The sequence below is a fragment of the Crocodylus porosus genome, unplaced genomic scaffold (assembly GCF_001723895.1).
Source record: "Crocodylus porosus isolate Cpor-Errol unplaced genomic scaffold, CroPor_comp1, whole genome shotgun sequence".
Taxonomy (NCBI): domain Eukaryota; kingdom Metazoa; phylum Chordata; order Crocodylia; family Crocodylidae; genus Crocodylus; species Crocodylus porosus.
The window spans coordinates 93,381,870-93,393,477 of record NW_017728943.1 but is presented as its reverse complement, the minus strand read 5'-3'; the positions used below and the strand labels follow the sequence as shown (position 1 = coordinate 93,393,477).

General features: G+C 43.3%; 1 protein-coding gene across 1 annotated transcript in view; it reads left to right on the top strand.

Annotated features, from left to right (window-relative positions):
* The window catches only part of FMN2 (formin 2), a 251,351-nt gene that overhangs the window by 89,097 nt on the left and 150,646 nt on the right, over nucleotides 1–11,608 (top strand). Inside the window, 2 exon segments of the mRNA XM_019549808.1 lie at nucleotides 1–431; nucleotides 1,591–1,735. The exon segment at nucleotides 1–431 is cut by the window's left edge and continues 142 nt beyond it. Of these exon segments, the coding sequence (XP_019405353.1) occupies nucleotides 1–431; nucleotides 1,591–1,735 (576 nt within the window).

Sequence of the window (11,608 nt, the reverse complement as noted above, 5' to 3'; positions counted from 1 at the left end):
CCACCTTTGCCTGGTGCAGGCATCCCCCCTCCTCCTCCTTTACCTGGCATGGGAATGCCACCAGCTCCCCCACCTCTGCCTGGTGCCAGCATCCCACCTGCCTCACCTCTGCCTGGCATGGGAATGCCTCCCCCGCCCCCACCTTTGCCTGGTGCAGGGGTTCCCCCTCCTCCCCCTCCTTTGCCTAGCATGGGAATGCCACCACCAGCCCCCCCACCTCCACCTGGGGCCTTTCCTCCTCTGCCACCACCAGCCCAGGGCAGTATCTTGCCATCTGTTCCACAAGTCTGTGGGTTTCTTCCTCCTCCTTTACCAGCCAGTTTATTTGTAATGGGGATGAACCAGGATAAAGGGAGCAGAAAGCATGCAATAGAACCATCTCGACCAATGAAGCCCCTTTACTGGACAAGAATTCAGCTTCACAGTAAAAGGTAAAATGTGCATGTATATATGTACATATTCTGATGAAGAGAATAATGGACTGTTTTGGTTGCAAGATGCTTTCAGCATCCTGGGTTTAGTATCTTATAAAGAGATCTTCACAAGATATTTAGAATCAGTGTCAATTCAGTTTGATTTTTAATTAGCATTGAAATAAGGTATCTATTGAATTTAAGATTTTGAATCTTTAGATAACTGTGACCTGGTGATTACATGTATATCTTTCTTTTGCAAGGTATTCTTTCAAGCACTTTTCATGAAATAGGCAGTCATATTAATAAGCATAACTGATTTCCATCCTGCCCCTTTGCATTGAAGAGTCAGCATGGAGGAAAAAATTGTATGTTGTTGCTGCTTGAAAATACAACTGATTTTTGGACAACTTTGCATCTAATCTTGTGAGATGCTGGCAACCTTCAGTTCCCCATATGGTGATGGTGGTGTGTTTCTGGCCCTTGTGAGTTCTATGTAAAAGGTTATTCTGGTTCTACAAGATAGGATGTCTGTCCATCTGCAGCAACTTGCAGTTTTGTTCCTCCTAATGAATGTGTACTTGCATGTCTTAATTCTGTGGCTTGCTCAACCTTTTTTGTGAATGTATTTTTCTCTTTTTTTGCAAAACGTCCTTTTTGTTTATGGTAACACGATTCTAGTATTAGTCATTTCTTTTCTCTCCCTCCCCTACAATTTCAACACCGTCCTGCTTTTTGACATTAATTGTGTATTTATCCTTTCTCTGACTAAGCTTCCATCCTGTTAATCACCACCTCAACTAAGGTGGTCTGCAGTCATTGGCTTATTTCCAGTCCTGTGGGGTTTTTTGCTTTTTTTTTTTTTTTTTTTTATATAGTGAACTGTTGATAGCATTAGCTGTAGAATGAACTAGGTATTTTTAAAAATGATTCTGGTATCTGCAGAGCATTATAGCACGTGCTTATCAAGTATTGAGTACTGGGGATGCACTTAAAAAAGCCCCTCAATACATCATTAACAAGGATTCGAACTCTAAAGTATAGTTTATTAAACTCCTGAAACCTCATATTAGCTAGTCGTTTTAAAAAATGCTAGTAACATCTTCTCTCTTATTCCACCATTTGTGATTCTACTGAGTTTGACATTGCCCTACATAGGTTTTTTGCTTAACTTTAGAGATTCTAATGCTTCACTTGTGTGGGAAAAAATTGAAGAGCCTTCCATAGATTATCATGAGTTTGAAGAACTGTTTTCTAAAACAGCTGTTAAAGAGAGGAAGAAGCCCATTTCAGACACCATAACTAAGACGAAGACAAAACAAGTGAGTACTCCTTTCATTTCATATCTTTGCTGGGGTGATTTATCTACGTGAACATTGGCTTCAGTAGGCAACTGAGGCGATTGCTCCCTTTTGTAAAATTAATATACGTAATTGCAGTTATAAAGGAATTATAAAGTGTTACTATTTTAAAGCTTAAATATATTTACTAATGTCTCCCATAGTCGGTTGTATAATTATGTGAATTGCACAATAAATAATTATATACATTATCCAAGTTTCTGAACATCAGTGCATTAGACCACCGTGATATTGCATGGGCTTCAGAACTGGCAGGAGCAAGTTTGCCATGACACAAACAAATCCCAAACAAGCAATTTTTAATAGCGTGCCTGCTTTAAAGGAGGGAAAGATTCAGTTCTGACAGAAAAGTTGAAAATTAATAATATTTCATATAGAGCCTGCGTGTCTACACAAATGTATGTGTACAAAAAATAACATGCAACTTGTTTTTATGTGAAAAAATATAAGGTTGTAAGTAAAGGTAGTGGAAAAGGGGGTGTAACAGCAGTGACTTAGCTGAAAAGCACTGCTTGAGAGTCTGTTCTTCTATTATACCCATGACTTATGTCTATACACTCTCTCTCCCTCCCTGTCTGTCAGTTTCATTGCTGCGTGATAAGAATAAAAAGCATCATGCAAAGAAAAATGCCATTCATCAAAATCATTTTTTAAAATGACAAGGGCAAATATAAATCGGGCAAATGTAAAGTTTATGGAACAGGCCAAATTTAGTATCAGAATATCGCAACATCCTCTTTACATTATTTGTCCCCACCAATCCTCTGATGAATTAGACAGTGAAGATAGATTACCTTCCAATTATCTTATTTTCATTGCTAGTTTTGTCACTATAATGAGCTAAGTGACATGCTTAGATAGATATTTATCTATCTATCTAAGCTTCCTGAGTAGTCAGGAATTTTAAGTTTAATGTTAAAAACCAGGACCCTGATTCATCTAGTCTAGTCTCCTAGGGCATATGTAGATGAAACAAGGGCCCTAAATTAAAGCGGTGGGTTTTTAAAAACACCACTTCGATTTAGGGCCAATTAAAACCTCGTGCCATGCACATGGCCAACTTACCTGCCTTTCCAGCAGAGGGGAGGGGAGGGTGAGTTGCTGGCAGGCAGAGTGGTCCCTGGGCTGCGGGTTGGGGCAGGTGGGGAGAGGGCTGGTGCTTCCCTCCACTGCCCCGGTGGCAACCACCCACAGGCACCACAATCACGGAGGGAAGCACCAGGGCCCTGCACAGCTCAGGCAGGCAGGCTGCAGAGAGTGGGGAGATCAGGCTCACTGCCATTTTTTTGTTCCTCTTTTGGGAGAAGCCTGCCTGCCTGGGCTGTTTCCAGGCTGCCTGCACAGGCTTTCTGTGGAGCCCCTAAGCTGCACAGAGCCTGGCGCTTTGCTCCGCAGCTGGTAGGGCAATATCTACATGTGGCCCTAGTTGCAGAGACTGTGCATTCACTTCTAAATTTTAGATGTAGACCCTACTAGACAGAATTTTGAAAGAAGTCATGTTTCGGCCTCCGTGAGTGAACAGAAACTGTTTCATGCATAAGGTTCTGTGCAGTAATAAAAAAAGAAACCTGCAAAACAAAACAACACTCCCCCACCACCCCTAGAACATTTGGATGGATCTTTGTATGTGTGGTGGTTTGAGGCCAAAGGTTTCCAACACATAACCCACCATGGGGACATAGATTTCAGCACCTGTCCAGTATGTAGCCTTCTAGGTGCTGTAGTCATTCATGTGCAACAGTAGTTTCCTATACCTTATTGGGCATACTGTTTGGGGGCAGGCTTTGGTTCTGTCCTGTTGTAGTCTTCCTGTTGATTTTCTTCTTAGGAGCCACCCATTTTCCTTGTTGCATCTGACTGTGACCTCTGGCCAACTGATGGCTGAGGCCTGATCAGAGTTACTTGAGTGCCGGTCTCCCCTGCCCCTGCATACTGATTCCCTGACATTGCTGGTCCACAACTGTCTAAGGTTTCTTCTCGACCACTGCTCCTCAGTGTTAACTACTTTATAGGGTCTTGGTTCAATAACAGCTTGGACAGTGGCCTCTTGCCATTGTTTTATGTAGTTGCTGCATGGCTGAATGCAGACTGTCATCTCTATGCAGAGGAATTAGGTATTTAGCTCCTCTAGTGTAATATACTCCTCATCTGCCTTGCCATTTTCTTTGAAGACTCTATGTGTTGTCTGCTTGCTTTCTGTCTGGCTGCAGCATGTTGTCTGTTGTCTTTCATGGGTAGTGTCCTGGTTCTTTATTCCATTGGTGTTTGGGCTACTATCAAGTCCCTGAAAGAGGGTATTGCAATGGTCCAGCAATTCCAGATAAGGATCATATCTAGTTCTTTTTGATAAGGATCAGATCCAGTCCCATTCTATGAGCCTTAATGGCTCTCAATTTCTTAGGGCTAGGCTGGAGTCCTGCTGAGGTCAGATGGTATCCAATGTTAAGGGACTTCAGTTCTCTCAATGTTGGCCTGTCTTAATGTTCTTTTTTTGTACACATAGGAGCTGTTGCAGCTAAATATCATAGTCCTAGATAGCTTTTCCTCACTCTTTCTGCCCTCCACAATCAGGATGTTATCTGATACAATTCTGACTCCTGAAAATCTGATTCAGTTTGTGCTGGAACAACTCTGGGGGAGGACTGATGCCCATGGACATTCATACTTCTGCAAAAGGGCATTGCAAAGGTTGCCAGATGGCTTGAAGGCTCATTTAGTTCCATATACCAGATCCCATGTTTTACAACACAAACCATAAACGTTTTGCCCTTAATAGTTCAAGCAGTATGTCCTCAAGAGTGGGCAGTGGATAATGACTTCTTTTTAGTGCCTTGTTGAGAGGTTTTGGATTTTTACAGGTCCTCAGTTTGCCAGATGGTTTTCTTACCACTATCAGGATGCTGACCTAGCTGGTGCTTATTTCCACTGGTTTAATAATACCCCTTCTTGTTAGGGCAGCAAGGCATTCTTTGAGTGGCACTTTGAATTTCAACAGTTGTAAAGGCTGTATGTGTGGGTCTGTTTCTAAATTTAGCATTTCCTCTAGGTGCCCATCTCCTGCAAAAACATCTTTTTGCTCCAGTAAAAAATCTGTCAAGGACCACACCTTGCTTCCACCCCCCTGTCTCATGTGGAGGATACACTGGTGTTGCACTGAAAAAAGGGGCCGTGGCTTGCCATGCTTGGCTGCCTAACAGTGGATGGCATTTTTCAGTGCTGATCACTGTGAATTCCAGACAGGATTGCTTTCTGTTCTGTGGATTTTGTAGTCTTCATTTACCCACTGGCTGTATAGCTTTTTTATTGTACATAACCAGCATCTGCTTACATCTCTCCAATCTGATACTACTGCTGAGTAGTTTTGTAGGAACTATGTTGCAGCTGGATCCACAGTTGAGCTGAAAAGTCACTGGTTGCTGTTCCACTAATGTAACTGGAAATAAGACCAACAGCTTAGTAGTAGCTTTCTTCTGTAGTGCATGTATGTTGTGAGTATTTGGATCTTCTAAAATCACTGAGAAGGCTTCATTTTCCTAATCAGAAATTTCAGTTTCCTCCCCTCCTGCATGTATTGAGGGTTTATTTCCCTTGAGGTTGTTGCAGTGCTGGGATACAAAATGGTTGTTTCCCACAACCCAGGCATCTTTGCCCATACACCTGGCTCAACACTTGAGCCTAGGGACTACATTCTCAGTTGCCCTATCTTTGGTCTGCCTCCTGGGTCCCTTTAAATTTACCATGTGCTTGTTCTGTACCAGCAACTGTTTCGGTTCTTTCCTTAAATAATTGAGCTGCTCATGGAATTTGAATGGCCTTGACCAGAGTCATCTCAACTGCTCTCAAAAATCTCTCCCTTAGCTTAAGATCAGATGTCCCACAAATAATTCTGTCTCTAATAAGGGAGTCTGTTATATTTCAAATGATATGGTGACACCAATGCTTTTTTGCTCTGAAACATAATTCCCTTTTTCTTCTTCTTCTGGATCCTGATTCCAAGTTGAAACAAAATCATATTTTTCCACAGTCTCATTCTTTTTTTCCCCTGTGGTCATGGTACCCATAAAAAGCCTTTGTCAGTCGTTATAATCTATTGAGCCCCTCTGTTTAAGCATTGAACTCACTTCTATGCCCATTGTCTCGGTAAGATAATGGAAAAGGTTTACCTTTATTTTCTCATCCTTGTCTGCCATGGTCAGTTGTGTATACAAGGTCAGCATTTCCTTCCACTGCTTCCAAACTGTTGCCAGGTTCTGTGACTAGTAATCCAAATGTGCAGGGGGTCTGAGTCCTCCTCTGCAGCCTGCTTGGTTTGTGTAGGTGATGCTTTAAATGGCACACTCTTTGCTGTGCTTCTCAGTATCTGCCATCATGTTTTATGAAATGCTGTATGCAACAATTAAAGTATTCCATTTGGGCTGCAGCAAGTGTTAGATCTGTATTTGTAGTGTCCTGTGCTCAGTACTTTCACAATCATTAAAAACAAAGGTAATCCCAGCTGTGAGCCTTCTCCTCTTTTTCCTAAGGATTGTTGAAGCATTTTTATCAGCTCCTTTGTTGCCATCTTTTACTAATTTTTCAGGATTTTTGCCCTTACTATTCACATTATTCAGTTTTTAAAGATTGCCTTACTGCATTTCATTTTAAAAAAGACAGAGAGATGCTCTTAAAAATCAATTGCTTATATGTAAAAAAAAATTAAAAGACAGTAAAACCTCATCCAACATAATCATGTTGTAACTTAAGGGCAGTAAACTACCCTAGTTATTCATGCATTAAAAATAATAATTATTTTTTAAAAAGTCAAATAAGCCAAAGCTCTTTCCAGGAGTTCTACATAGACAGCCTCCCATATAATTACACGCATTACTTTTAGAAAAAATTGTAAGTATTTCAAGATTGTAAATCACTGTGAGAAGTCAGTAATTTGATTCATATCAAATCCCATGAACGTGCAAACAGCTCAACTGAAGAGTGGGGCAAAGGAACAATTGAGATTGTAGGAAACAGGTTAAACAGTTAAGATGTGCACTGGCCAGATAGTCATTCATATGTTGTACCAAAACATAGATCCACATGCACCTTGTATTATTCCATAATCAAATACCAAAATGGGCAAAACATATCTTCCTACTGTCCTCAAATATCAATTTAAATGGTGACTGTAGCAGGTATACATAGTAGATAAGTGCATTGATGCCTAACCATGTTCTAGCTGACAGCTAAAGGACATGTCTTAGGCATGTGTGCCAAGCCTTCATAAGCATTTAAGTATTTAGGTCCTCTAATACTGAAATATGCAAAGATAACTGAAAGATGACAGAATACATAGCTGCCTATTTGAAACTGGGCACAAGTTAATAGTATTCACATTAATAGCAAATGTTTATGAAAATATTTCAAAACAATGGTGCTTATACACAATGGATTTTTTTAAACGTTTTAACTTTACTTTAGAATCATTGTTTTTGCATTCCCAGTCTGAAAGTTAACTTAAGTCTGACATGTAATACTTTTTGTTGCCCCTCACAGCACAGACAGGATAGAAAATATTTGATTTTTTTTTTTTTTAAGTGTTTAATGTTCTGTGACTTCATTAGTATTTTTGGTGGCTTTGATTTTTCAAAGAGAAAAATATGGTCACTTTGTTTCTGTGATCTAACAACTTCAAGTTGTATCCAAAGTAAACACAAATTCACAGGCTAAGTCCTGCAATGCTTTTTGTCTGAAGTTGATGAATGAAAAATCAATACTTCTCTGGAAAAAATAAAAACAAGTACGTACAACTGTAGCTACACATTCCCATATAAGGAAGTAAGAAAAAAGGTGATATAAAATGATTCAATCATAATTTTCAAAACAGGAGGAGGGAGAAAGAGTAAAAGAAGGCTATATTTAATGAGCTATATTATCCATTCTGCTGTATCTGCTTTGTGCCACAAAGGCAGCACAAACTGAACTTAAGCTAGCCAGAAAGTATAAGTGGAGAATTTTCTGCTGGGAGAAGGTTATCTGAAATTGAGTAGTCAGATCCTATGGAATCTTCATTCTTTCTACTCAGTACAAAAAAGGAGAGGGGAAGTGGGTATGGTGGTGCCAAGGTCCATTGTGTACACTTTGCAAGAATGTATCCCTTAAGTATTCCACTTCAGCTTACTTGGAATAAAAAAAATCAAGTTATTATTAATATCGTCTAGTATGAAACATAGTATTTTTTTTTAGGGTGCTGCTTCTATTTGTATCATGTTTTTATATTTATTTTGTATGTCTATATGTACTCGTGCTATCCTCTGGGCTAGTATCCTGTATGTTACCATTCATAGAATAATGTTAATACATTAGCCTGCTGTGCTCCTCAGCCTGCTTCCTTTGCAGTAGGTACAGAAGAGTTGATTCTACCCTGTGCTGAGTTTCTTCAATCCTTTATTTTTCTCTGTGAGCACTGTGTATTTCTAGATTCATCAGAACATATCTGTCACCACCTGTATGTGTCCCCTGCATAAACATTTTAGCAAGATAAGGAGGAGAGAAGCACACACGAACTTTATGGTTTCTTCCCGGACTCACCATTTCTGGTATTCCGATCTCTTCAGTAGCTGAGGAATCTCTTCTTTTTGCCAAACACACTGATCTTCTCCAAAAAGGAAGTGAGGATTGTTATATGTAGACTAGGTTTCTTTCCTAAGTGGCCACCAGGCACTTGGATACAATGGTGATGTGTATAATATACACAACAGTAAAACAGCATAGTGGATGCTTATCTCCTAGCAACAGAATTCTTTGGTTTGTAGTTTAAAGTTGTGACCATTTCTGTTGCAGCCTTATTGCTTTTTTTTTCTATAAGACATAATTTCAAGCAAAATATTTTTCAGTTTACCAATCAGGCTCTGGTTCCTCATTCTTGTTTAGTGCTTTCCATTTTAACGACCCTGTGTTCATTGCATTCAAATTTCCTGAAGTTGTCTATATTGGCTTTCTATTTTTTTATCACCTGTATTCAATTGTAAAACACTTTTTAAAGGGTTCTTGAAACTGAACACCTCTCAAACAGCTTGACAAAACTGTCCTTTTGTGTGTGAGAACTCCTCTAGATGTTCAGGTGAAAGCGTGATAGTATCTGAGAGATGATCTATACAATTGCACCTTCTATCATACCACACATGCATGGCAGGAGGTGTGATTGTGAGTTCCAGCATCAGATTCTGTCATGCCTTATTTCTGCTCTCGTCCTCCTATACCAACAAGTACAAATCTCCTGCAGCTGCAAGTCTTATAGCTGACAGGACTTGCAGTCATAGCAACACCCCACAGCTAGGATGAGGACTCTCTCATATGGAAGTCCCTCAGCTGAGCATGGTGCATCCCTGTCACTAGGAGCCTGATCAGTTGACCGGGCTCAGTTACAGGGTCATACCCTGGTTCGTGTCCAAATTAAAGCTGGATTGCAACCAGCTATAAAGTTAGTACACATTTTCAAAGCCTTACTTCATAGCTGGTTGGAGCTTTTATGAGATTATAGATCAGAGGCGGGTAACCATTTCAGGCAGAGGGCCGCTTTCCCAGTTTTGGCAGGCTGTTGCAGGCCGCATGGTCTTGACAGGTGCCCCACTTCCTAGTCACCATCTTGGGACCAATGTCCCAGGGCCAGCACCGATGGGGCCCAAAGTGAGGCACAGGCTAGCAGGAGTCTGTGGAGCCGGGCTGGGCTGCACCAGCAGGGAGAGGGGGGATCTGGTCCAGCTCCATAGAGCCCCTGCTGGCTGGGACCCCGCACTCCTGCCACCCTGCTCTGGGCCCCACCAGCACTGGCCCCGGGACACTGGTGTGGGCCCCGTGCTCCTGCTGACTCCCCACCCACTCACTCCTAGTGCCCCCCAGCCCCATGGTATAGGTGGGGGGCAGCACACAACCCCAACTCCCTGCTCACACGGGGAAAAGCAGCCCCTTGCCAGCCCCGTGGCCAGCACTCCCTGCTGCAGGCACTCACAGCCCATGCAGGGCTGTCTGGAGCAGGCACAGGCAGCCCCATGTGGGCTGCCAGTGGCTGCAGTGCAGGGCGCCGGCCATGCGGCGAGTGAGGGGCTGCTTTTCCCTGTGCTTAGCACCAGCTTGTAACCCAGCCCTGCTGCCAGCCTGGGCCCCATGCCAGCTCTGGGATTGCCTGTTGGGGCTGCATGCGGCTGCAGCAGCTGCGGCCCCCTCCCCGTTTGCCATGCCGGGCAGTGTTGACTACTGCTGCCTGTCCAGAGCTCGTGTGCTGGGTAGCCCAGAGGCAGCAGTGGCAAACACTGCCCAGTGCAGCAAGCTGGAGGGCCACAGCTGCTGCCACCATGTGCAGCCCCAACAGGTGAGGCCAGAGCTGGCACAGGGCCTAGGCTGGCTGCAGGGCCAGGTTACAAGGTGGCACGGGGGGGGAAAACAGCCTCTCCCACCCCATGCCTCTAACTGCAGCCACTCACAGCCCATGTGGGACTGCCTGTGCCTGCTCTGGACAGCTCCACGCAGGCTACGAGTGGCTGCAGAAAGCAGCGCTGGCCACAGGGCGGGTGAGGGGCCGCTTTTCCTTGCACTGGGGAGGAGCAGGGAAGGAATCCGGGTTAAAACTGGGCACGGGGAAAAGGAAAAGCAGCCCTTCCCCTGCCCCGTGGCTGGTGCTCCCTGCTGCAGCCACTTGTCCAAAGCAGGCACAGGCAGCCCCATGTGGGCTGTGAGCTGTTGGAGTGCAGGGCACTGGCCATGGGGTGGGCAAGGGGATGCTTTTCCTCCCCCATGCTCAGCTTTTCCATGGGCAACTTTTCCCTGGGCTCCTCCCCTGTCCCCACCCCCTTATATGAGGTTCCGGCGCAAGGCAGCCACGTGGTCCCAGGCCAAAAGTCCCTGCTGAGGCTTCCGGCTGGGGGGGTGGGGTTGAGTGGGTCCTGCTGTTATGGGAGCTTGCCGGGCTTCCCCTGGGTCCTACTCCTCTTGGTTCCTGTCATTTTTTTAAAGCAACCAAGGGCAAATGAATATTAATTTTCTAAATTATTTAGGGGCCCTGCAGACTGGATAGAATGGCCTCATGGGCTAGATCCGGCCCACGGGCTATATTTTGCCCACCCCTGTATATTATAGGTACTTGGCATGTGTAGCTGGTCTCAATCAATTGCCTGGTTAACCAGTCAGTTGTGCAGTACCTGTAACATGTAGAGGGAGCATCATGTTCATATTATTACTTTTGCTGTGTTCTCAGCAATTTTTTCTATTGACTCCCAGTTTCCACTTGGAACGAAATTCTATTTCCTTCACTACTTTTAGCAACAAAAGGGTTCCTTCCTCCACCAGGACCTTCTACGCATATGCCTAGGCCAGAGTATGGACGAGTGAAGGTTGCCCAGACCTTCCATCAGACCTTTAGACCATTGAGAGAATCCAAAGGCCAAACCAAGTCCAGACAATCTACAGTCAAATGTAGCTACATGCGTGTCTGGTAATTGAGTCAGGGTCTGTGATGTGGCAGACAAGCGTCCTACCACTGAACAACAACTGCAGGGGGTTCTTGTATATAACAGAAGAAAACTAGGAACTCAACTTGATCAAACCATAGTTTTAACACAGGCTGTTGAAGCCAACTGCCATATTCAGTACATCTCTGGTGCATGAATGAATAAGTATAACTGATGCCTCCCTATGAAATGCTCTTTTGTTTACATTTTATGAGGTTTAGCAATTCAAACCTCTGCAAACAATAAAAATAAGGGCTATTAAGTTTGATTTGGCAGACAAATGGTGGTTAAATAGAGACAGACAATAGTATTGCGGTTAAACATTAATAGATGTGTTTTTTTGTGACTGGTATTT